The sequence below is a fragment of the Procambarus clarkii genome, chromosome 63 (genome assembly GCF_040958095.1).
Source record: "Procambarus clarkii isolate CNS0578487 chromosome 63, FALCON_Pclarkii_2.0, whole genome shotgun sequence".
Lineage (NCBI taxonomy): Eukaryota > Metazoa > Arthropoda > Malacostraca > Decapoda > Cambaridae > Procambarus > Procambarus clarkii.
In genome coordinates this window covers 28415871-28442840 of record NC_091212.1, presented here as the reverse complement: position 1 = coordinate 28442840, position 26970 = coordinate 28415871, and the positions used below count along the sequence as shown (strand labels likewise).

General features: G+C 50.0%; 1 protein-coding gene across 6 annotated transcripts in view; it reads left to right on the top strand.

The window, feature by feature from the left end:
- CysRS-m (cysteine--tRNA ligase-like protein, mitochondrial) overlaps window positions 1-26970 on the top strand; it is a 156107-nt gene that overhangs the window by 93770 nt on the left and 35367 nt on the right. For all 6 annotated transcript variants that reach the window (XR_011223584.1, XM_045760549.2, XM_045760550.2 and 3 more), the window contains 3 exons: window positions 5357-5490; window positions 9508-9639; window positions 10261-10397. Coding sequence is in view for 5 of the 6 variants with exons in the window: in XM_045760549.2 (XP_045616505.1) it covers window positions 5357-5490; window positions 9508-9639; window positions 10261-10397 (403 nt within the window). In the remaining variant the exon portion in view is untranslated. The remainder of the gene's footprint in view (window positions 1-5356; window positions 5491-9507; window positions 9640-10260; window positions 10398-26970) is intronic.

Genomic DNA, 26970 nt, shown 5'->3' with positions numbered 1-26970 from the left:
TAAGTACTGCCCATGGGGCCACCTTCCCCAAGTTCCTTTGGTTCAGCCTCTGCTAGGCCATTTACTGCTTGGTTTTTGGCTGTCCTTTGTGTGCTAGCGTATTCTGTCTCCCTTGTTCGCCTTAGGGTGGGGGCAGTTTGCACTGGTAGGGGCGCAGGGTACTGCGCAGATAGTTTTCACCAATCATAGCGGCCGGCTCTGTTCCGCCTGGGTACGCTGTCCTTTTGCGTTTTTATTTTTTTTGTCTTAGTGGTGGAAGTCTGCCTTGGTTCTTGCCCCCTGTGTACTGAGTACTCTTCCTTCTTCCGGTGGTTTCCCCTGCTAGGTCCTCGCGAGTGTACACGTCCCAGGGGTCTAGTTCTTAGAAGGTTGTTTGGTAGACTTAGGCGCTGGTTAGCAGTACCCTGCCTGGGATTCCCTGACTGTGAGTTCCGTCTCAGGACCGTGGGAATTCCCACAGGGACGCATGGGTCCAATGGATGTGACCCCGGGGTCCTCCCCTCGCTTTGTGCGAGTTCGTGGGTTGCTCTGTCCCCTTGTCTCAGGGTGACTCACTGTCTTTGCCTCCGTCTGCTGCTTGTGGGGTCGGCGGCACCTTCGGCCTGGAGTCCTACGAATTTTGTTGCTTGTTTGTGACTCGGTTACCCAGTCTTCTGTGGACTATGTGGGTACAGGCAACACGGGCGTTGCACGGTGTGTTTCGGTGGTGGCAACGGGCTAGGTTGTTTGCTCCCCGGAAGCCCCGAGGCTGCCCCGTTTTGGTTGGTGTGACGAGGCTTGGGGGTATTGGTTGCTTCGGTTTTGTTTCTTTCCGCACCCCTCTTGTTTTTCCCCCGTTGTGGTCTTGTATGGTCCTCCCCCCCCACTTCCTCCCACACACAGTAAGCATCCGGATCCTTACTGTGTGTGGGTTCGGAGTCGGGACGGGGTTTCGATCGTCTTGAGACTCGGGCGGTCTCTGGGAATTCCCCTTCTGGGGTAGCGACAGAGGCATTCGAGCCTGTTCCAACAGCCGTGTTGTATGAGTCTGCCAGTGGGCTCCCTTCCTTAGTACTTGTCTGGCTGCCCTGACTTTTTCTTGTGAGCCTGGGGCTTTGGGGGACGGCTCAGCCCCGGGGCTTGCCATGTGGATTCCCGGAGTTGGTGAGGGGCTGACTTGGGGGCCTAGGGCCCCGTTGGACCCTGCCAGGGTTTTTCTATCCTCTGGGCGGGGCTTGCGGTTACAAGGAGTGGGGTTTTTCTTCCTCCCCTCTCCGTACATGTTGTTGGGCGTCGGCCCCTCCCCAGGTTCGCTTCCTTGTCCCTTGGATCCGTTGGTTCAGTCCTGTCGGTGGGTACTTTTCTCCATTTCTCTAACCTTCTTCTTGGGACAGGCCTTCACCGTCATATTCCCCTCTTCTCAGGGTTCTGCATGACTTTTGGTCTCGGGTGTGACTGTGCCTTTATGTGCCTTTGTGCTTTACGCTTGCTTCTATATGTTCTCGAAGGTTCGGGAAGGTTTTTGTTTCTTCACGTATTACTGGAACGTCTGTCGTCTTCCGGTGTGGCTTCCCTCCGGTCCTTTCTAGGGCTTGTTGGTTCCCCTCCGTGCTTCTTCTCGGCTTTCGGTCCTGTTTCGTTCTTTCGTGATTGTGTCTTCTCTCCGTGCTCTGTCTCGGCACTGCTCATTTTCTTTCAATATTCCTAGTTGGTGCCTTCCCGCTGAGCGGGATGTGGTTCGAACCTCCTTTCCTGCGCTGCACAAGGTTGCCAGATTGGGCTACTTGTAGCCCAAATGAAGAGCTATGCTCTGTATGTTTTGGCTACTGTTAAAAGCTCCCCTGTGCACTCTGGACAGAGAATTAATCGTTACCAAATATATTTTGTCTAGTTTTATAGTAAAATTTGTGATTTTCCTTTCTTTGGCTCGCGACTTTTAGCAACCTAAATCTGGCAATCCTGCTGCTGCGCATGCTCTGTGGTAGTTTGTTTTGATATGGGCGGTGTAAACATGTACTGGTGTTCTGCGTCCTTTTTTCTCGGGTGCTTTGCCTCTCGCTCCTCTCAATTCTCCAGTCTGTGCCCTGTAGCTACTAGGGGGTGTTCTGGATTGCCGCTATGGGGAGGACACTGGGTTTTCCCTGCGTACGGATGTGGGGTACCTCCTTCGCCTCTACCCTATTCTTCTCCTGCATGTGCGGCTTTGCCTTCTTTCACTGGCGGTGCTCTCAGCATCTTCTCGGCTACATTGTGTCATGACGCTTCGTGCCTACGTTCTGCAGGTGAGTTTATGCGGTCTGGCGTCTCTTTCAGCCAGACACTGGTTCATGGTTTTTGGATACGAATATTAGAACATTGGAACACAGGTGACTGCAGCAGGCCTATTGGGCTTTACGAGACTGCTCCTATTTATACCCATCCAGTCCCACTCTTTTGCATGCCCTACCCATGCTTGAGTCCAGCAAGGGGCCCCCATCTCCACCAGGTTACGAGGTACAATGGTGGGGGTGTACGTTATGGGGTCTATGTTCCTGTGTCAGGATGTTATGAAGTGACGTTTTGCTGCAGTTTTCTTACTGTGGATGCTTGTTGGGGATTGGTTGTGGTGTTTTGTTTGGCCCTTCCGTGCTTCTTCCTGGGGCCTTCTTTGTTCGTCTGGGTTAATTGTTGCAAGGGGGGTTCACAGCCCCGTTTTTCGTTGTCGTATCTGGGTCACTCATTCCTTGCCTGTCTTGCAGTGCCAGGCTTAGCCCTTCCATATACATTGGATTCTTTGTACTTCCCTTGTTGTACTTGCCTAGTTGTGTTTGCGGGAGTTGAGCTTTGGCTTTTTGGTCCCGCTTTTCACCTGTCAATCGCTAATGTGCGGATTCCTGAGCCTGCTGGGCTCTATCGTATCTACGCTTGAAGCTGTGTGTGGTGTCATCTTCCACCACATCGCTTCCTCATGTGTTCCTTTTGACCACTACTCTGACACTGCGATACTTCTTTCCAACGTCTCTATGGCTCATTTGGGCTCTCATTTTCCCGGTGTCCCCTGGGGTCCTGTAGTCGGTATTTCTCTGCCCTATCACTTCCTTTAAGAATCTTGAATATGGTGATCATATCCTCATAGCTCGTGCTTCTTGGTTTGGGTACTGGTCTGGTGGCATACCTTTGCACCTTATCCCGTTTCGTCTTATGTTGGGACGTGTCAAACAACTCTGTGTGTTGTTGGCGTTGCTTGTTGGGACATGACCAGCGGCTCTATGTGTTGTTGGTCGTGTCCCTTTCATTCCCGTTTGCTACTTGCCTTCTTCGTTCCTTATCTTCCTTCTACACTCTTGTCCCTGGATGTTGGAGCTTGGGCTGTTGTTCTGGTCTTTTTCTTGTATTTCTGTTTTCTCATTTTATCCTACACATTGTTGTGTGTTTTGTTTGTGCCTTTTGGCTCTCCTATTGCCAGGTTTGGGTTCCTGGTTTCCTGGCTTACCCTGCCTGTTGGCATTTTCACGGTGTCCCTTCTCTAAAGTCTCGTGTCGGAACCATCGTCTCCGGTTTCCTGGCAGGCTCGCTGGCATTGGGATGTTTTTCTGTATGGCAGACATTCCATCTTCTCCTTTGCCAGCTTGAGTTTCCAGTTCTACTGGCTCAGTGGTCGCACCCAAGATCTTCCTGCGGCTCCGCCTCTTCCTAGGCTCAAATGGCCCGTGGCGGGGCTGGTTCGGTTCTGCCTCGAGTCTCTCACCTTCTGTTGTTGGTCGGGTGGCTTCGTTGATAGTGTCCCCTTTACATGCTTCTTCTTGGCGACAGTGTGGGGTTTTTTGACGGTCCTTCCGTTTCCTTCTGTCCCTTCTTAGGTAGCTGCGTTTGTTGGCGTGGTCTTGTCCTTGGCGTGGGAGGTTCGGGGCCATCAACTTGCCCCATACTGTCGCCTCGTCTTATGCGGCGCTGGCTGAGCCGCTTCAGCTTGCTTTCGGTATTGATGTTACATCTGTGCCGTTTCGCAAGCTGTCTCATTCGTTGTTTCACCTTCGGCCCCTCATGTGCCGCCTGAACTGTCCTGGTCATTGGACAGAGTGCTCTCTTTTCTTTTCTTCTCCACAGTTTGTTGTGGCCCTTTCGGTTCAGGATTGTTTCTCGGAGGCTCTTTTTTTTATTGACATTGGCCTCTAGGGGTCAGGTCGGGGAGTTTCATGCTCTCCTCCGGCGCAGGAGTTTCCTGCTCCTTCGGTCGTGGCAATAGGTTTGTTCGTCTGCAGCCGTCTCCTTTTCTGGCTAAGAATGAGACTGCTGCTTTCCGGAGGGGTTCTTCAGTTGTTGATGCCTGGTTGGTCGGGTCGGGGGTGCATCATGTTTTGTGTCCGGTTGTGGCCCTCCACCATTCTTTGCGCGCCTTGGCCAATGTGTCCGGGGATGCGCTTTGGGTTGATCCTGTTTCGCATCTTCCCTGTTCGCGAGTGCGGGTCTCCCAGGTCGTCTGCAGGGTTGTTAAGGCTAGCCAGCCTGTGGTCTCTCCCAGTGCCCGTGACGTTCCACGTTCGCTGCTCTTGTTGCCATTTTTGGCAACATGTCCTGGGCTGACATTCGGGCACGGGGATTTTGGCTGTCGAACAGGGTCCTGGCTGCTTGATACCTCGTGAATGTTCCTGGGCCTATTCGGGCCTGTGTCGCTTTGAGTCAGCGGTTGCAGCCAGTTGTCTCTACTTTGAGTTGAGGAGTGAGCAGCGACTGCCTGCCTGGTAAGTCCCTTTACTTTTCCTCCGTGGGTAGTTAGCTCTGGGGAGCCAAAGGGGCTCTCCCCAGAAAACCAGCGTTGAATGTAATGAAAAGCCACTTTCTGGGTGAGACCAGGAGGCTCCCCGCCATGCCTCCCCCCCCCCACCCCCACCCCCCGGTCGGTGTATTTTTTTGTGTGTGGTTTGACATCCAGCCTCAGAACTGAAGGGTGTATATCCGGGCAGGAGTTTGGGGCTCCCCTTTCCCCCTCACAGAGAGGGGGGAGCTGCCCAGACAGTGGCGCGGCGACTTGTGACGTCGTGCTCGTTTCCTCATTCTTTTTGGGGAGTTCTATTCACTTGTTTGGCTTTTGGTAGCAATTTTCACCAGAATAGGAATTTGTTTCAGGATGCTTACCTTTCTGGGTGCCTGACCTTGTCAAAGGCAGACAGAATGCTTCCAACCACACCAGGGTTTCTATAGGCCATTGCTCCCCATGCCTCTTCTGAGGGGGCCAGATTTTGGTTCGTGGTCCACAGTAGGCCCACAGAACTCCATACACATGACTGATGCCAAAGTCTAACATTAGCATATCAGCCTGGATAAGCTCCTGGGAGCCTCCGGGTCTCACCCAGAAAATGGCGTTTCATTACATTCCACGCTTGTTTTTTATTTGCAGCCACATTTTGGGTACACAGCTGGACTTACACTCTGGTGGTATCGACCTTCTCTTCCCTCATCATGAAAATGAGGAAGCTCAGTGCTGTAGTTACCATGACTGTCATCAGTGGTGCAATTATTGGATACACACCGGTGAGTCAAATGGCCCCATTGTGCTTTGAATTTATTTTTTCTCAGGTGAGTAAAGAGACCAGAGTGGCATTTGAAATGTTTGCTTAACACTGCTGAGTTAAAGAGGCTAAAATGTGTTTATAATTGAGGTTAAATAAAAATTGTGATGCATTTTAAAGGCCTCCTAAAGTCCACTTTTTGTCCTGTTTTTGATAACAAAAACCATACCTGAATATTATGTATGCTCCTGCCACTCTCCAGCCACAAATACTGTACATAATGCAGAATAATAAGACATTATGAGGAGATGAGGGATCAGAGCTTGGTACTGTATTTTGACTGCTGCAGTCGGTACTGATCCTTGTGGGACCTCACTAGTGACTACTGGGGTCAATACTGATCTGTGTGGGACCCAATTAGTAACTGCTGGGGTCAGTATTGATCCTTGTGGGACCCAATTAGTGGCTGCTGGGGTCAATATTGATCCTTGTGGGACCCAATTAGTGGCTGCTGGGGTCAGTATTGATCCTTGTGGGACCCAATTAGTGGCTGCTGGGGTCAGTATTGATCATGTGGGACCCAATTAGTGGCTGCTGAGGCCAGTATCGATCCTTGTGGGACTCACTTAGTGACTGCTGGGGTCAGTATTGATCATTGTGGGACTCACTTAGTGACTGCTGGGGTCAGTATTGATCCTTGTGGGACCCAATTAGTGGCTGCTGAGGCCAGTATTGATCCTTGTGGGACTCACTTAGTGGCTGCTGGGGTCAGTATTGATCATTGTGGAACTCACTTAGTGACTGCTGGGGTCAGTATTGATCCTTGTGGGACCCAATTAGTGGCTGCTGGGGCCAGTATTGATCCTTGTGGGTCTCGCTTAGTGGCTGCTGGGGTCAGTATTGATCATGTGGGACTCACTCAGTGGCTGCTGGGGTCAGTATTGATCCTTGTGGGACCCACTTAGTGGCTGCTGGGGTCAGTATTGATCCTTGTGGGACCCACTTAGTGGCTGCTGGGGTCAGTATTGATCCTTGTGGGACCCAATTAGTGGCTGCTGGGGTCAGTATTGATCATGTGGGACCCAATTAGTGGCTGCTGAGGCCAGTATCGATCCTTGTGGGACTCACTTAGTGACTGCTGGGGTCAGTATTGATCATTGTGGGACTCACTTAGTGACTGCTGGGGTCAGTATTGATCCTTGTGGGACCCAATTAGTGGCTGCTGAGGCCAGTATTGATCCTTGTGGGACTCACTTAGTGGCTGCTGGGGTCAGTATTGATCATTGTGGGACTCACTTAGTGACTGCTGGGGTCAGTATTGATCCTTGTGGGACCCAATTAGTGGCTGCTGGGGCCAGTATTGATCCTTGTGGGTCTCGCTTAGTGGCTGCTGGGGGTCAGTATTGATCATGTGGGACTCACTCAGTGGCTGCTGGGGTCAGTATTGATCCTTGTGGGACCCACTTAGTGGCTGCTGGGGTCAGTATTGATCCTTGTGGGACCCACTTAGTGGCTGCTGGGGTCAGTATTGATCCTTGTGGGACCCAATTAGTGGCTGCTGGGGTCAGTATTGATCATGTGGGACCCAATTAGTGGCTGCTGAGGCCAGTATTGATCCTTGTGGGACTCACTTAGTGACTGCTGGGGTCAGTATTGATCATTGTGGGACTCACTTAGTGACTGCTGGGGTCAGTATTGATCCTTGTGGGACCCAATTAGTGGCTGCTGAGGCCAGTATTGATCCTTGTGGGACTCACTTAGTGGCTGCTGGGGTCAGTATTGATCATTGTGGGACTCACTTAGTGACTGCTGGGGTCAGTATTGATCCTTGTGGGACCCAATTAGTGGCTGCTGGGGCCAGTATTGATCCTTGTGGGACTCACTTAGTGGCTGCTGGGGTCAGTATTGATCATTGTGGGACTCACTTAGTGACTGCTGGGGTCAGTATTGATCCTTGTGGGACCCAATTAGTGGCTGCTGGGGTCAGTATTGATCCTTGTGGGACCCAATTAGTGGCTGCTGGGGTCAATATTGATCCTTGTGGGACCCAATTAGTGGCTGCTAGGGTCAGTATTGATCCTTTTTGGGACCCAATTAGTGGCTGCTGGGGTCAGTATTGATCATGTGGGACCCAATTAGTGGCTGCTGAGGCCAGTATTGATCCTTGTGGGACTCACTTAGTGACTGCTGGGGTCAGTATTGATCATTGTGGGACTCACTTAGTGACTGCTGGGGTCAGTATTGATCCTTGTGGGACCCAATTAGTGGCTGCTGAGGCCAGTATTGATCCTTGTGGGACTCACTTAGTGGCTGCTGGGGTCAGTATTGATCATTGTGGGACTCACTTAGTGACTGCTGGGGTCAGTATTGATCCTTGTGGGACCTAATTAGTGGCTGCTGGGGCCAGTATTGATCCTTGTGGGACTCGCTTAGTGGCTGCTGGGGTCAGTATTGATCATGTGGGACTCACTCAGTGGCTGTTGGGGTCAGTATTGATCCTTGTGGGACCCACTTAGTGGCTGCTGGGGTCAGTATTGATCCTTGTGGGACCCACTTAGTGGCTGCTGGGGTCAGTATTGATCCTTGTGGGACCCACTTAGTGGCTGCTGGGGTCAGTATTGATCCTTGTGGGACCCACTTAGTGGCTGCTGGGGTCAGTATTGATCCTTGTGGGACCCACTCAGTGGCTGCTGGGGTCAGTATTGATCCTTGTGGGACCCACTCAGTAGCTGCTGGGGTCAGTATTGATCCTTGTGGGACTCGCTTAGTGGCTGCTGGGGTCAGTATTGATCATGTGGGACTCACTCAGTGGCTGCTGGGGTCAGTATTGATCCTTGTGGGACCCAATTAGTGGCTGCTGGGGTCAGTATTGATCCTTGTGGGACCCAATTAGTGGCTGCTGGGGTCAGTATTGATCCTTGTGGGACCCAATTAGTGGCTGCTGAGGCCAGTATTGATCCTTGTGGGACTCACTTAGTGGCTGCTGGGGTCAGTATTGATCATTGTGGGACTCACTTAGTGACTGCTGGGGTCAGTATTGATCCTTGTGGGACCCAATTAGTGACTGCTGGGGCCAGTATTGATCCTTGTGGGACTCGCTTAGTGGCTGCTGGGGTCAGTATTGATCATGTGGGACTCACTCAGTGGCTGCTGGGGTCAGTATTGATCATGTGGGACTCACTCAGTGGCTGCTGGGGTCAGTATTGATCCTTGTGGGACCCACTTAGTGGCTGCTGGGGTCAGTATTGATCCTTGTGGGACCCACTTAGTGGCTGCTGGGGTCAGTATTGATCCTTGTGGGACCCACTTAGTGGCTGCTGGGGTCAGTATTGATCCTTGTGGGACCCACTTAGTGGCTGCTGGGGTCAGTATTGATCCTTGTGGGACCCACTTAGTGGCTGCTGGGGTCAGTATTGATCCTTGTGGGACCCACTCAGTGGCTGCTGGGGTCAGTATTGATCCTTGTGGGACCCACTCAGTGGCTGCTGGGGTCAGTATTGATCCTTGTGGGACTCGCTTAGTGGCTGCTGGGGTCAGTATTGATCATGTGGGACTCACTCAGTGGCTGCTGGGGTCAGTATTGATCCTTGTGGGACATCGCCTTAGACTTTACCTTAAAAAATCATGAATAATATACCCTCAACACCACCTGTATTTGTTTAGTTTTAACAAAAGCTGTTTTGAAATCTAATTACCATGTAACCATCCATTATTTTGTAATAATTTACATCACTTTTAGATTTTTAAGACGAGATTTGTCAGTCTGAAGCCAAATTGTTTTGTTAGTAATGTACTGCTCTCAAGATGTTTTGCATATTTACCCTTAATGCTTGTATCCAAGATTTTGACATCTGCATTCATTAACTCTTTGGCTGCTGAATTCGTGTTTTCTTTTTTGATAAGTTTGGCATTCTTCATGTGGTGTTGATCCTGATTTGGTTTTTGTAATGTGGTTTAACTAAGAGTTTTCTGTTTTTATACATAATTCAATAGTATGTTTTGATAAGAAATAGATTTTATTTTGTTTTGTGTTTTGCAGGCCACCTTCACACCAGAGGGACAGAGAAAATGTCGAAGTCATTGTATAATACAATTAGCATTGAGGATCTACTTCGGCAACATTCTGTTAACGCCTTCCGACTCTTCTGCCTTCTCTCACACTACCGTAATAGTCAGTATACCTCTGTGCTGTCTTATCTCTGGCTCTAATTACTCAAGTGCCACACCCAGACATGTACCTCAGTGTATATAGCCTTTTGTATCACTGACACAAAGATATATTTGGGTCTCTCAAATGTTCTAAAAATAAGATATTCAAGGTGTGCTTCATAATAAAACCAAGATGATTATTATCCCCTCATGTTTTCCTGTCATACCTTCTAATTTCTCACAGTGGGTAATTGTGAATGCTTTACATACTTAATAATTAAACCAACATGTACATTATTTCATCCAATTTTTCAAGTGCATTCTCCAACTGTAGTATTTAATGGTTGTTGGTATGGCAAGGAAAAGATACGCTTGAGACCTGCTCATCATGAGAACAAAGGGTCTTAGAATAAAGCATTAAATCATATAAAATGATTGGCCAGCACCATGTTCATTATATAAAATTGAGGATACAATTTCGGTAATTTTTTTTTTTTTTGCTTGGCAACTAAACAAAATGATTAAAATTTTTACTCCCCTTTTTTCTGATATGTAATAACTGTGTTAATGTGCAGGATTTTTTTTAGGTCTTTTTACAGTATTATAGACTTTTGTTAACCTGTATATGATACATAACACTCAGAGGTGGAATATACCGAGACATCCATGCTTCAAGCTCAGGCACACCTGCGACGAATACGATCATTTCTCCATGATGCTTATGCGTATATCAATGGGCAGCTCAAGTGTGCTCCACTTGACGAAGCAGGCCTTAAACAGGTGAGAGTTTTATGCAAAATTTAAGTTACATTTTACACTTTGCTAACTACTGTAACTCTAAATGTATGTTTCTTCATTTCATGACAAGGTAGTGAGGAACCTAGTGCTTATAGCATAAAATAATAATCCATGTAAACCCTGTCCTGTTTGACTTGACACTTACTCACATTAACACTTTCGCACTCTTCGAATGCCCCTGGCGTCCAAAATTTTTCTCTTGAGTCCGAGCCGTGGACGCGAACAGCGTCCAACATTTTAACACTTTCGCGCTATCTGGACGCGCCGGCGCGTTCGGTTTCGTCTAACGTAAACGCATAGTGGACATAAAGTTATGTCAACTTTTAAAATATTTGTATAAAATTCAATTTTTATCCGATTTACTTTGGGTTTGTTTCAAACTGCGCGCTATGAGGCTCTCTTTCTCACCACTAGGCTGCATGGTACAATAAGTTCATGAAAGGTGTGGATAACGTCGATCAAATGGTATTTTGTCCCAAACGGGTTGCAGGTGGGTGACTTTAGCCGTTTATACTGGTAATTCTTCCCCCATATCATGTATTATATGCATATGTCTGTTTAGGGAATTTTATTCCGATCAATATACAACCAAAAATAACTGTGTGCAACAAGTATAATCTTGACAAACATAACAAAAGTAAAAATATTTCGTGTGTGTTTGACGCTCACTGATATGTTCCAGCGTTGTTTTATATTTGTCGCTATTCTAACTTACGCTTTGTTGATATTTTTTACCTATGGGCACATAGAACATTCTATTGCGAATACATTGACATGAAAATGAATGACGTACATAGAAAATTAATGTCATGAGAGTGAAATAAGTATAAACTTTCAAAGCGCTGTGCGTCGTCCCGTCACCGATACCGGGTAACAATTTCACCACTTCCCACACTCTTGCGGGCGGGCTGCATCAATATTCAACGCTTATATTCATATCACCGTGTTGGGAATTTCATTGCGAGTCCATTGATACCAAAATTAACGCTGTAGAACAAGTGTGGAGGTGATTATAATCCCAAGAGTAAAAACATTTTGTTGCTGATGGGCGCTCACGGCGAGTCATCTACGTAGTTATTTATTTGGTGCTGGTATCCCTATATGTTTCGTGACTTATTTTACTAATGTTCTTCTAGAGAATTTTATTGCAAACACGTTGGTGCCAAAATGAAATACGTAGCATGAGAACTAAGGTCAGGAGAGTAAAAAGAGTATACACATTTTTGTTTTTACGCTTAAGCGATAAAAACGCAGCGCGCACATTCGGTTGGCTGAGTGACCTTTGCGGAGAGCGCGAAAGTGTTAAAATATTTGTTAAAAGTATAAATTTCATCCGATCAATCTGGGAGTGGTTTTAAAATGAGCACCTTTAGATTGCACACAATTTGATAACAAAATGAAAGATGTAACATGGAAATTGATGTCAGAACACTGGAAAGATTATAAATATTTTTTGGTGTTAAATGAGCTAGCATCAAGCATGTTAAAATAATAACCTAGTGTATAATTTAATTGGAGTAAGTCCTGATTAGGTTATATATCAAAAATTGTGAATAGAAAGAGCATTTAAAATAATAATAATAAAAATAATGCAGTAACAGTGGCAATTTTTAATGATGATAATAATAATTATATTGTAATAACAGCTACAGACTTGTGATCACTTAATGGGATAAGAATAGCTTAGATACTGAATGGAACGTATAGCAATAAGTCTTTGTGCATGTAAGAATAGGTGAACAAAGAATAACTAAATTTCAAAATTGCAGTGGCATTGGCCGTACTCACTTTTATTGCAAGATGAAATATGGAGTGGATGTTCTAGTTAACTAATTTGTGCTATGGAGAAATAAAATTTTAAGAAAACTATATTGATTAATATGCAAGAAGGTACAATGGGCTATTTTCTGTGGGGTGTCCCATCGGCTTCTTTAACCCTTGCGTTGCTAAGGGCTATTTGGCCATTGTCACCCACAGACGCATAACAAAAAAAAAAATGCTTTTTTTCTAAACCTGTTAATTTGTGTTCCCTGATCACAGAAAAAATAATAAAAAATTCGTAAGTGGCATATTTTGCCTGCTATAGGGCGGGGAAGTCTGGCAAGAAAGAGGCGCTGACTCAGCGTGCGTTTGAGGCAATCTGCTCAGCCCCAGCTTTGATTCTTCTTTTTTTGCTGTAAAATTATTCAATAGTGTGTAGTGATATATTTATATAATAAAATGTGTGAATCATCGCTGTACTCAAAATTATGGTGAGCATATTATTGATTCAATTATTGTGTTCATAAAACAATAAACAAATACTTTGTTGGTTATTACACCATATACACAGGTTATATATACCTATCTGCATGTTTTGTTCACCATAACAAACCACTAAGTTGATATTGCAAGTCAAAAAGCAACGAGGTGTGGCCATCACATCTGCCAGTCAGCCTCTCACCGCTACTCCCTTAATGACTCCTCACTCACCCACATCCTCCTCCCACCATACTGTTCATGCTTTTATTCACTATATATACAGACATTATATATAAGTATCTACATGTTCTGTTCACCATAACTGTTCATCTAAGCTGGTATTGTACCCAAAGAACCCCTCCTACGGTTCTAAAACGCCTTCTCCTTCAGCACTTTTCTTCTCACTCCCACTCCGTTTCCGTCTTCACCGATGGGTCTAAGTCTGCGGACGGTGTTGGCTACTCTGTTGTTTTTCCTGATCACACTTATATGTGTCGCTTACCTCCGGAGACTAGCGTCTTCACAGCGGAGCTTTATGCTATTCTTTATGCTCTTCATCTCCTGCTCTCTCGTTGTCAATCTTCCTTTGTGGTTGTTGTTGACTCTCGTAGTGCCCTCATGGCTCTCGGGTCCTTTAATCCGGTTCATCCAGTTGTTGTCGAGATCCGGCTTTGGCTGTTTCTTGTTCATAGTAAATTTAAGTCGGTTGAGTTTTGTTGGGTTCCCAGCCATATTGGTGTCTCTTTAAATGAGTGTGCGGATGCTGTCGCCAGGGAAGCTGTCCGCTCTTGTCCCATCTCTCGTAAAGGTATTCCTTATTCCGACTTTTACCCAGTTATCCATTCCTCCATTCTTACCCGTTGGCAGGCTTGTTGGTCGTCTGTTACTGGTAACAAACTACGTTCTCTTAAAAGTTGTGTGTCCTCGTGGCCGTCCTCCTACCACCATAACCGGCGATGGGAAACGACTTTGGCGAGTTTGCTTATTGGCCATACTCTCTTGACTCATGGTCACTTGATGGAGCGCTGCCCTGCTCCTTATTGTCCTAATTGCATTGTCCCTCTTACGGTCATGCATATCCTTGTTGAATGTCCTGGCTTCTGGGAAGAGCGTGTGTCTTGTTTTCCGACCGTCCCTCGTGGTCGCTTGTCTCTCGATAGTAGTCTTGGTGACTCGGATACTTTTGATATCGTTCCCCTTATGCATTTCTGTTCACGTATTGGCATCCTTGGTGATATTTAGCGCCTTTTGATTATCCTGCACATTTGATGGTGCTACATAGCCTTCCCGGTTTAGTGCCTTCCTTTTGATAATTACTTACTTGTTCCCAAAGAATATAGTAGCCACCCCTACCCAGCATGATAAATCATGCAGATGTTGTCACCTTCCTCACTTAAATGGCTTCTCCTCACACTCCTTTTGCTGTTATTACACTATAATACACATTATATATAAGTATCTACATTTGTGTTCACCATAACGTACCACTAAGTTGGTATGCTGAGTGGCAGTGGCAGTGGCAGCCAGTGGCAGCCTGCCACTGGCTGTCCCTCCCTCCCTCCCTCCCTAGTCCCTCCCTCCCTCCCTCCCTCCCTCTCCTCATCTCACCTGACTCGCCACCCTACTCCTCCCACCATACTATTTTTACCTTTATTCACTATATACAGACGTTATACTGTAACCACGCGATTATCCGGGATTCGAACATCCGGAAAACGCCCTTATACGGCCAAAATCGTGACCGGATACAGTTATCTCAATATCCGGTCAAAATGGTCATGGGAGCCAGATAAAAGCTGATTTAGCTGGATAATCATTGAATTGTCTGGATATGAAAGCCATGGGGTGGGCCGTACCGTATTAATCCCGTCTGCCTGTGACTCGAGACGCATGGTGGCGGAGGGGGTTGGGTGGTGTCGGGAGGGTGGGAGGGGAGCGTCGGGAGGGACCACCTAGGTACAGGAATTACCATTAATTTTAGAACAATTCATCATAGCCAAAAACAAATGAAATAAGTACTAGTAATTATGTAATAACAAATACAGGCATACCTCAGTTTAAGAGTTTAATTGGTTCCTGGAGACGCCTCGTATTCCGAAAACTCGCATTCCGAAGCTAATTTCCCCATAAGAAATAAAGGGAAATGAATTAATCCGTTCCTGACTACCCCAAAAACCCCACATCAAACTAAATTTTTATACCTAATTCATCTAAATAAACCTACAAAACTATGTTCAAGTTATTACTTACCTTGCTGTTGAATGCTGTAGGCGTATGGAAGATGGTGAGGAGGTGGGAGGAAGAGAGGAGTTACTGTTTGGAAGGGGAGTCCCCTTCCATTATCACATCAGGCAGTGAGGACTTCACTGGTATGCACACTCTGGCACATTTTGCCTGCATACCACTAGGACTTGATTGTTTTACTAAGAATTTATCTAATGACACTTGTTTTTCCCTACATTTTAACACTTGTCTGTAGTAAGACATCACATTATCATTTAAAAGGTCAATGCAACGGCCTGCTACAGCTTTATCTGGGTGAGTTTTTTCAACAAAACTTTGCAGTTCTTCCCATACTTCACACATTTTCTTAATCAAGAAGGGACATCCTCTACTGCCTCTACTCACAGCTATTTTCTCATGTTGAACCTTACCAATGGCTTTCTTGAGACCCATGGCAAGATATATAATGACAACTTTTATGCTCAAATGGCCAAAAAACCGATAAAAAACTGTAAATCCTTGTGAAGAATTCAGGTGGGATAGTCAATGGACACGAGACACTGGTAAACTGAGGCGCGATCGCCATGCCACCACGCGCCAGTCGGCCTGTACACGTATCAACAAACTCGCGTCCCGAGGTAACCCTCGCCTTCCAAGACATATTTTTGGAGTAAATCCTGCTCGTCTTCCGAAAAACTCGCATACACGGACACTCGCATTCCGAGGTACCACTCTATATAAGTTTCCTAAAAACAATGTGCATAGGCTGAAGTTTCCTTTAAAAATATTGTGAGTTTGTTTCCTCCTGGCAGCCTGGCTCCCAAGTGGATTGCATTAGTGAAATACTGTCTCCACTCGATCATACGGACTATATGGGAAGGACCCCCAGCCGGATTATCACATTTTTCGGATAATGGTACTTTTTCACCTACGAGTCCAAAAGTTACAATTTCCAACTACTTTTATACTACAAACAACATAATTTGAATTGCCTTGCCACATATAATTATTAAATATTCAACTAGAAACCTCAACTTACCTTGTTGGTGTTCGTCTTCTTGATTGATGCCACACATCTTGAAGTTAAGAATTCTTAACAATTTACATAACCTATACTAACACAACACTTAAAATTACTGTACAGTTCATTAAGCAAAGTTAGTTTTGACTGCCAGCTGCTGAAGCCTCACTGGTTGAAGGCATTTGGGTTGCCTGTGAGGCCTCGCTTGTTGAAGGCGCTTGCATGCGCCTCACTTGTTGAAGCGCTTGCATGTCCTCACTTGTTGAAGGCGCTTGGCTTGCCTGTGAAGCCTCACTTGTTGAAGGCATTTGGCTTGCTTGTGACGCCTCGCTTGTTGAAGGCGCTTGCTTGCTTGCTCCTCACTTGTTGAAGGCGCTTGGCTTGCCTATGGCGCCTCACTGGTTGAACAACACATAACTTGTCTTTAATTGCTAGGACAACCTTCTTCCTCTTAACACCTCCAGAACGATTGATGCTGCTACCAGACATAGTCTTGGCCAAAAATATTCAAAGTTACTATGAAAATAAAAAAGTTATTTAAAAAATATTTCACTAATGGAGCAGCACTGTGACGCCGCACTGGTTGAGGTGTATAACAGTAACTTGTCTTTAATTGTTAAGACAACTTTCTTCCTCTTAACACCTCCAGAACGATTGATGCTGCTACCGGACATAATCTTGGCCAAAAATGTTCAAAGTTACTATGAAAATAAAAAAGTTATTTAAAAAAATATTTCACTAATGGCGCAGCACTGTGTATAACACGAGGGACGGACGCACATGGGTTGACCAGTGTTGGACGGGTCCACTTGGGGTGGGGCAGCTATAGCGCGTTACGTAGGCCGCCAGGAGGAAAAAAAACACAATATTTTTGAAGGAAACTTCAGCCTGTGCACATTACTTTTAGGAAACTTATTTATTTGTTAATACATAATTACTAGTACTTATTTAATTTGTTTTTGGCTATGATTAAGTGTTCTAAAATTAATGGTAATTCCTGTACCCAGGTGGTCCCTTCCGACGCACCCCTCCCACCTTCCCAACACCACCCACCTACCCCACCCCCTCCTCCACCATGCGTCTAGAGCCACAGACGGGATTAATACGGTATGGCCGAATATTCATCCGGCCAAACCAGCTTTTATCCGGTTCCTGTGGCCATTTTGGCCGGATATTGTGATAACTTTATCCGATCACGATTTTGGCCGTATAAGGGCGTTTTCCGGATGTTTGAATCCCGGATAATCGCGGGGTTACAGTACTCATCTTGCCGGCCAGGGTCGGTGGGTTCCGTCCTTCCGTCGAGCTCACAGCACGGCGCGGGAGTTTGCGGCGGTGTGGCATTCGCTTCAGAGGGTTCGGGTCTCTCGAGGAGCAACGATCCGGCTCCATTCGGACTGCTCCCCCGTGGTTCATTGCCTGAACCACGGGGGTTCGATGCAGTCCTTGGCTTTTTTGGGCTAGTCGCTTCGGGTGACTCGGTTGTCTGTCTCGGTTCATTCCCCTTTCCACGGAATGGACGGTCGACGCCGACTCGTTCAGTTGGCTCTGCCGGATGTACGGGCACCCAGGCCGAGAAGGCGTGGTCGACGACCGGGCCGCGGGGACGCTAAGCCCCGGAAGCACCTCAAGGTAAGGTAACCCAGAGGTAGACCTCTTTCCATTGGCATGGTCGAGGCGTCTTCCAGTTTATGTGGCGCCTTCCCAGACTGCAAGGCCGTCAGGGTTGATGCCTTTCGGCTGGACTGGTCGAGGTGGAGTTACCTGTACCTCTTCCCTCGAGGTGGAATTACCTGTACCTCTTCCCTCCGGTCCAGTTGTTGCTCCAGATCCTGACTTAGGTGGAAACTTACCAAGAGAGAGTAGTCCTGTGGGCTCCTTGGTGGCCGGGTCAGCCTTGGTTTCAGGCGCTTCTTGCTCGCTGTCCGAACCCGAGGGTCTTCCCGCAGCTCCGCCTCTTTCAGCAGATCAGTCCGGTCCGGTACATGGCTGGTTCGATCTTCTCCACTCTTCACGTCTGGTCTTTTTGACGCGGGTGTATCACCACTTGTATGGTGATCAGGTGGATTCGTTGAGGGTGTCCCACCTGCGATTTTCGTCTAGATGGCAGTATGAAATTTCCTGGCAGTCCTTTCGACATTTTTGTCTCTTCGTAGGTTGTCTTCGTTTTCTGATCGGGTTGTTTTGTCCTCTCTCTTGGTTGTTTCAGGACCGTCATCTTATGCCAAATACTGTTGCCTCGTATCGTGCGGAGCTGGTGGAGCCGCTGCAGCTTGCATTCGGGGTGGATGTCACTTCTGCTCCGTTCCGCAAGCTTTTTCGGCCTATGTTTCACCTCCAGCCTGCTCATGTGCCGCCTGAGCTGTCCTGGTCATTGAACCGGGTGCTCTCTTTTCTCCTCTGTTTGTGGTGGCCCCCTAGGTCCAGGACTGTTTTTCTAAGGCTCTTTTTCTTGTTGGCTTTGGCCTCTGGGGGTCGGTTCGGGGAGCTTCATACTCTCCTCCAGCGCAGGGATTTGTACTCTTTCGGTCCTGGTGGTTGTTTCGTTCCTTTGCAGCCTTCTCTTTCTTTCTGGCGAAGAATGAGTCTGCTGCTTTCTGAGGGGGTCCTTGGGTTGTTGATGCTTGGTTGGTTCGACCGGGGGTGCATCATGTTTTGTGTCTGTGGCTCTTCCCCGGTATTTGCATACCACGGCATCTGTGGCAGAGGACGCGCTTTGGGTTGACCCTGTTTCCCTTCTCCAGAGTTGTCTGCAGGATTATTTGGTCCTGCCAACCTGCGGTCTATTCCCGTGCCCACGCCTTTCATAAGTTTGGCTTTCGGCTACAGTTTTGGTAATATGTCCTGGCCTTTTCGGGTACGGGGCTTTTGGAGGTTGATCAGGGGTCTTGGCTACATGTTCCTTGTTAATGTTCTTCTCGTGCGTGTATAGTCTTGGGTCGCAGGTTGCGACCAGTTGTCTCGACTTTGAGGTGAGGAGCGAGTGATGACCGCCTCCCAGGTGAGTCCCTTTTTCCTTATCTTTGGTTAGGTAGCTCCGGAGAACCGAAGGGGCTCTCCACAGAAAACCAGCGTTCAATGTAACGAAATGCCATTTTCTGGATGAGACCTTGAGGCTCCCCGGCATCCCTCCCTCCCTCTGGTCGGCGTTTTTTTTTTCCCCCCCGTTTTGATACTCAGCCTCTGAACTGGGGAAAGTTGCCAGCATGGAGGTCTGGGACCCCCACCGTCCCTCTCCCGGGGAGGGGCGGGATGCGCGGTGGTTGTGGTGACGTCATGTTTGTTTCCCGGTTTTTGATTGGGGAGTTCTGTTTGCTTTTCTGGGGGGAGCCCCGTCGGCTCCCCGGAGCTTTACCGGCTGATATGCTAATGTCAGACTTTGGCATCAGTCATGTGTATGGAGTTCTAGGGCCTACCGGGGACCACGGCCAGAACCTGGCCCCCTCAGAGAGGCAAGGGGAGCAATGGCCTATAGAAACCCCCGTGTTGTTGGAAGCATTCTATGTCTGCCATCGACCGGGTCAAGCATCCAGAAAGGTAAGCATTCCAAAACAAACCCCTATTCTGGTGAAAATTGCTACCTAAAGCCGAACAAGTGGATAGAACTCTTCAACAGAAAACAAGGAAACTAGTATGACGTGATACGTCACCGCGCCGCTGTCTGCGCAGCTCCCCCCTCCCCGGGAGGGGGAAGGGGGAGCCCCAGACCTCCCATGCCAGCTATCCACCCATCAGTTCTTCGGCTGATGCTATAGGCAACGGTTATGTGCTCCGGCTCCAGTGGCTGTTTCAGCACTGTACCTAGAGTGTGGTGTCTGTTTTCTAGGTGGTGCGTGAGCCGGGAGTGATTCTCCAGTACTCGGGCTGCATGCGCCTAGGGTTCCCTTCCCTAGGTGCCCTGTAAGTACTGCCCTTGGGGCTTGGGGCCACCTTCCACAAGTTCCTTGGGTCCTCCCCCTGCTTGGCCGTTTACTGCTTGGTTTTCGGCCGCTCTTTGTGTGCTCGGGTGTTCTGTCTCCCTTGTTCGCCTTAGAGTAAGGGGCAGTTTTTGCACTGGTGGGGCGCAGGGTACTGTGCAGCTTGTCTTTACCAATCATAGCGGCCGGCTCTGTTCCGCTTGGGTACGCTGTCCTCTTGCGGAGTTTTCTTTTTCTTTTTGTTTATCTACCTGGTGGGGGGGCGTCTGCCTTCGTTCTTACCCCTTGTGTCCCTTGTGTTCTGAGTATTTTCTGGTGGTACCCCCTGCTAGGTCCCCGTGAGTGCACACGTCCCGGGGGTTCAGCTCTTAGAAAGTTGTTTGGTAGCTTTGGGTGCCGGTTAGCAGTACCCTGCCTAGGATTACCTGAGCACGAGTCCTCTTATAGTAAACGCTCGGGACCCTGGGAAACCCCTGGGGGCGCGCGGGTCCGATGGATGTGTCCCCAGAGTCCCCCCCTCGCTTCCAGCGAGTTTGAGGGTTGCTCTCACCCTTTGTCTCTGGGTGACTCTCTGTTTTGCCTCCGTCTGCTGCCTGTGGGGTCGGTGACACCTTCGACCCGGAGTCCTGCGAGTTTGCTTGCTCGTTGTGGCTTGGTTACCCAGTTGTGCTAACGAAGCGGGTGTGGGCAGCAGGGGCGTTGCACTTGAGCCTTGGTGGTGGCAACGTTCTCGTGGTTTCTTTCCCGGGAGCCCCGGGGCTGCCCCGTTGTTGGGGCAGCCAACACCCCCAAGTGTTGGGGCAACCAACACTTGGGGGTGTTGGTTGCTTCGGTTCCATCCACGCCCCCTTGTCTTTTCCCTGGATCACCCTTCCTGCCTGCATCCGGTTCCTTACCGTCTGTAGGTTCGGGGCGGGGTTTTTGGTGGTGTTGAGACTCGGGCAGTCTTGGGGAATTCCCCTTCTGGGGTAGTGACGGGGGTATTTGAGCCTGTTCCTCTAGCCGTGTTGTATGAGTCTGCCAGTGGGCTCCCGGGGCTTGTGGTTACGCGGAGTGGGGTCTTTCCTCCCCACTCGCCGTACATGCTGTTGGGCGTCGGCCCCTCCCCGGGCTCGGTTCTTTGGCCTTTGAGTCGGTTGGTTCCGTCCTGTGGGTGGATGTTTCCTCCCACCCCTTTTTGGGACGGTGTTTTCATCATGTTTCTCCGTTCGATGGGGTTCTGCGTGACTTCTGATCTCGGGTGCGCCTGCGTATGCCTTCGGGACTAGTGTTGGCTTCTGTGTTCTCGAGGGTACGGGAAGGTTTTTCGCTACTTCCCGCATTATTGGAACGTCTGTCGGCTCCTCTTCCTTGTTGCCCTGTTGGGCTACTTGTCGCCCTGTTGGGCTACTTGTCGCCCTGTTGGGCTACTTGTCGCCCTGTTGGGCTACTTGTCGCCCTGTTGGGCTACGTGTCGCCCGGTTGGGCTGCTTGTCGCCCGGTTGGGCTGCTTGTCGCCCGGTTGGGCTGCTTGTCACCCGGTTGGGTAGGCTGCTCGTCGCCCGGTTGGGTTCCTTTTTGGGCTCTTTGCTTCTTTGGCCGGTTTTATTGTTCCTGCTTCCTCTTTTGGCTACTTTTCTCGTGCAGTAGTCCTGGCTGGCGCCTTCCCGCAGAGAGGGTGTGCGGTTCGGCCAGCGTGTTATGCGCATGCGCCGTGGAGTTTGTTTTGGTCTGGGCGGTGTTTCAGTGCTGGTGTTTTACGCCCTTTTTGCTACAGTGCTTCGCCTCTCGTTCTTCTCCCTGGCTGCGGTATGTGCCCCTTCGCGCCGGGGGTGTCCTGGTTCCCAGTTGTGGGGAGGACACCGCAGTTTTCCCTGTGTCACGGGTGTGGACCGCCTCCTTCGCCTCTCCCTGCTTTCCTGCGGGTCCGGCAGGGTCCGGCTCTGGCGTCTTCACCTGGCAGTGCTCCCTGGTTCTTCTGGGCACGGTTGAGTCGTGTCAAGTTCGTGCCACCGTTCGCCAGGTGAGTTTCTGCGATCTGGCGTCTTTTGGCCGGGCGCTGGATGCGGAGTTGTTTATATACCTGTCTTTATTTAGGTATATTTTTGTACGACTGAGACCGTTCGCACACCAGTGACTGTCCCTTTTTCAACCCTTCCTGTCCCCCTCATGTGCATGTCCAACCCATGCTGGAGTCATTCAGGGGACCCTCCTTTTTTAATGTTGTGAGGTGTGGGGGTTGTAGGGTTGGTTCTGTACTCGCCTGGTAAGGCTCCTGGCTGTGCTTGCAGGATTTGAGCTCTGGCTCTTGGGTCCCGCCTATCTGGTAGAACGTGTGGGATGGTACCAGTGGAGTGCAGTGGTGCTATTGGCACATTTGGGGAACACTGTATTACCATCAGAGGTCTGTGCTTGTTACACGACCTACTTGTAAGCATAAGCCTTCTTGCTGGTTCGTCCGTGGACTTCCAGGGCGCACTAGCCTGTTTTCGTATGGCAGTTCCGGCCCGTCCTGGTTGTGGGGGGTATGTGGGCCGGTGGACTGCTCCTAGCAGCTGCTTGGTGGGCCACCCTCTGGCTGGTCTAGCCTGGCCTTGGGCGGGCTTGAGGTGTGAAAGAGCTCCCAGTACCTCATCCAGCAGGTATCGAGCGGGGTTTTCTCCGCCTTCGGTCGCCTGGTGCAGGTTTCTGGGCCTGCGGGGTTTTGTCGTGTCTCCGTTGGCCCTGTCTGGGGTCTGCCTGCTCCGTTCTCTGCCTTTGCAGAAGGGAGTTGCTATTTACATGTTGCATGTTGCAGTGGTGCCTGTTGCTGCTGCTGCACGTGTGCATTGGTACTGTGTTTCACGGTGGCGTGTCCTTGTTCCTGTGTCCGGTTGTGGAGTGGCACTTTGCTGCCGTTTTGTGTCTGGGGATTGCGTGGGGGTTTTTCTGTCCCTGCCTGATTGTCCACCCCTGGTTGTTATCCTGGGGTTTTTGTGCTTCTGCTCTTTCTTCCTGCCTCCTCTGCAGCAAGGGTGTTCTGCGTGTGTTCTTAGGCATTTGTCAGCCTGTGTCCTGTGATGTGCTTCCTTGTCTCGGTCTATTGCAGTTGTTCATACCCCTTGGTTCGGGTACTGTTCTGCTGCGTTCTGGAGGGGTCCAGGGTTTGTTGGTGCTTCGTTGGTCGGGCCGGGGGGGTGTCGTTTTTTGTGTTCAGTGGCGGCCCTCCACTGTTGTTTGCGTGCCACGGTGTTTGGGTCCGGAGCGCGTTTTGCGTTGATCCGGTTCTGTTCTTCCCGGTTCGCGGGTGATAGTGTCCCGGGTGGTCAGCCGTGTTCTTGCGGCTAAGCTGCCTGTGTTCTTCCCTCATGCCTGTGGCGTTCGTGGTTTCGCTGCTCTCGCTGCCGTCTGGGCGACGTGGCCTTGCGGTCTTTCGGGCATGGATTTTTGGTGTTCGTGTCCAGCAAGGCAACGAGCCTTGCTGCTCGTTGTTCTCGTGTTGTTCCCGGGACTTTTCGGGGCTGTGGCGCCTTGGGTTGGCGTTTGCTGCCGGTTGTCTCGCGTCCTTGGGGGGTGCTTGGTGTCCGCCTCCCGGTTCTGTCCCTTTGACCTTCCTCTGTGGGTAGTTAGCTCCGGGGAGCTGACGGGGCTCCCCCCAGAAAACCAGCGTTGAATGTAATGAAACGCCATTTTCTGGGTGAGACCCGGAGGCTCCCCGGCAACCCTCCCTCCCTCCGGTCGGCGGTATTTCGCGTGTTTTGACATCCAGCCTCAGAACTGATGGGTGGATAGCCGGCGTGGGAGGTCTGGGGCTCCCTCTTCCCCCTCCCGGGGAGGGGGGAGCCGCGCAGACAGCGGCGCGGTGACATATGACGTGATACTAGTTTCCTTGTTTTCTGTTGAGTTCTATCCACTAGTTCGGCTTTAGGTAGCAATTTTCACCAGAATAGGGGTTTGTTTTGGAATGCTTACCTTTCTGGATGCTTGACCCGGTCGATGGAAGACATAGAATGCTTCCAACCACACGGGGGTTTCTATAGGGCATTGCTCCCCTTGCCTCTCTGAGGGGGCCAGGTTCTGGCCGTGGTCTCCGGTAGGCCCTAGAACTCCATATACATGACTGATGCCAAAGTCTGACATTAGCATATCAGCCGGTAAAGCTCCGGGGAGCCTCCGGGTCTCACTCAGAAAATGGCGTTTCATTACATTCAATGCTGGTTTTTTGGCTTTCGGTTTGCAATTTTTGGGCCAGCAGTAGTTTGTTTTGAAATTCCTACCTTTCTGGGTACCTGACCTGGTAGATGGCAGACAAAGACTGCTTTCAATTTCACGGGGGTGTCTTTAGGCCATTGCTTCTCGTGCTTCTCTTGAGGGGGGCCAGGTTCTGTCTCTGGTCCCCGGTAGGCTTAAAACTCCTTCGATTGACTGTTGCCATTGTCTAATATATATACATATTTACGCGGTTGATCCGCCCCTTCTAGGGTTCCCGCCGATTCCAATGCCGACACGGAATTTTGCAGATCTGCGGTTCTTCTAGACTTGTTCAGTCTGCGCCCTGGTTTCTTTGCCCCCTCCTCGGATAGCTGTTGTCTCCGGTCCGAGTTCTGTTGGGGCCGTGTGCCTAGATGGTGTCCCTGGACCTCCTGGTCACTTCTTGGCACGTTCCTCTCCAGGGTTCTAGGACTAGCACAGTTAATGGTGGGGCTTCAGGCTTGCCATTTTTGTTGCCTTCCCTAGTTGGTATATGGCACTTAGTGTTTTTATGCATCTTTACCGGATCTTGGTGACCTGCCTGCGTCTGTTCGGGATTCGGTTTCTGGTCTACCTCAACGACTGGCTGGTGTGGGCTCCCAGTCAGTCCACATATCTGCTCGCCAGGGATGTTGTTCTTTCCAGCTCACCGGGTTCGGGTTCTGGGTGAACTGGAGAACATTCCATCGGGGTTCCGTCCCGGGTTCAGCCCTGGCTGGGTCTTGTTTGGGACTCTTGGTTCACTTTTATCTCCTTCCAGAAGCGTTGCTGCGGCTGCGGTTCCGCCTTCAGCTGTTTCTGGGGGGATCCCTGGTCACTTGACGGTTGCTCGAGCAGTTGTGCGGGAGTCTGAATTTTGCCTTGCTGGTCTACCCGCCGGGTCGAGTTTGGCTTCGGCATCTGTTTTGGTTCTTTCGGGGACGCCCCTTCCGCCTCTCTAGCGATCGTTGGATTCGTCCTCCTGAGGCCTTGTGTCGGTGCTGCATCACTGGCTTCCTCTTTGGGGTTTTCGGGGTTCAGTGCCTTGGTGCCTCCCCGAGCCTTCGCTCGATGTGTTCACGGACAGGTTGTCTCTCGGCTGGGGCTTTGTGATCAGTGCTCACCAGGCCGGCCAGGGACAGTGGAGTCCGTCCTTCCGTCGGGCTCACAGCACAGTTCGGGAGTTTGCGGCAGTCTGGTTTGCATTTCAGAGGATTCGGGTACCTCGGGGCTCTACCATCCGGCCCCATTCGAACTGTCTGCTGGTGATTCATTGCCAGAACCACAGGGGTTCTTTTCGGTCCTTGCCTCTTTGGGGTTGGTCCCTTTGGGTGGCTCGCCTGCTGGTTTCTTGGGGTTTGTCTCTCTGTGCAGTTCATGTCTGGGGTGTGTCCGACATCCTGTCTCCGTTCACTCCTCTTTTCATGAAATGGCTGGTCGTTGCTGCCTCGTTTCGTTGGTTCTGCTGGACATGGACATCTTTGCGTCAGCTTGGTCTTAGTGTCTCCCATTCTATGTGGCACCCTTCCCCGCCTGCAAGGCATTCGCGGTAAATGCCTTTCGGCAGGACTGGTCGAAGTGGAGGTACCTGTACCTCTTCCCCCTGGTCCAGCTTGTGCTTCGGGTTCTGGCTTGGTTGGAGTCCTTCCCTGGGCCAGTAGTCCTCGTGGCCCCTCGGTAGCTGGCCTAGCCTTGTTTTCTCCACCGGCTCCACCTTTTCTGTGGGGAGCCCCTACGGCTCCCTGGAGCTTATCGGGCTAATGTATGTTATGTTAGACCGGGACATTAGCTAAGGAGTTCAGACCTACCAGGGACCAGCGCCAGAACCTGGCCCCTTCAGAGAGGTTTCAGGGAGCAATGGCCCTGGAAAACCCCATATGGTTGGGGGTTTTCCTTATCTGCCATCGACCGGGGTTAGGCACCCAGAAAGGTAGGCGTAACAAAACAAACCCCACATGGTAAGAAACTACAACAAAAACCGAACAGAGAGGTAGAAAACTCCCTACAATCCCAAGGAAACTAGCAAACAAGCAAACATCACACTTTACTGCCGCGCCGATCGTCCGCGCAGCCCTCCCCACCCCGGGAGGGGGAGGGGGGAGCCCCGGACCTACCGCACCAGCTGCCAAGCTTCAGTTCGTTCGCTAATGTCAACCGGGATTGACGCTTCTCTGGCCTCAGTTTCCTAGGCGGTGTTTGCCTTGTGTGGCGTTCACTGCCGTGTGTTGTGTTGTGCGGTGGCCAGGAGTACTTCATCAGTGCCGGGGCTGCATGTGCTTAGTGGCTGACTTCCCTAAGCGCCCTGTGAGTACTGCCCTTGCGTAACAGGGTTATCTTCCCTGGGGCGTTCGGGAACCATTCCCGTAGAGGTTCTTGCTGCTCGGCATTTGCCTCGCCCTTGGGGCCAGCTGGGGCTTGGGGCCCTTGTTTGGCCCTGGGTAGGGATTGGTATTGTGCTGGTTAGGGCGTCAAGGTGTTGCGCAGCCTGCCACCTAAGCGGTGGCCGGTTTCTGTTGCCTCTGGAGACGGTGTACTTTTGCGGGGTTTTTCTTTTGTTTTTAATTTTTCATGCCTGGTGGGGGTCTGCCTAAGGTGGTTATAGTTCCACTGGTAGTGTTTGGCGGCCCTCTGCTAGGCCCCCGTGATTGTACACGTCTCAAGGGTTTTCAGTGCTATAATCTACCCTCTTGTTATGTTTGGGTTTCTTAACCGGTTAGCAACACCTTGCCCGGGCTTCCCGTAGTTGTTACCCTACGGGCCCTGGAAACCCCTGTCTGGGCTCGGGGGACCATTGAATGTGTCTTCCGGGTTCCAACCCGTCTTGTACGGGATCGTTGGTTGCTGTTCCCTTGTCTCCGGGTGACAGTCGCCATTTTTACCTCCGTCATGCTGCCTGTTGGGTCACGACACCTTGACCCGGAGTCTTGCGAGTGTTTCTCTGCCTGTTCTCCAGTACAGTGGTACC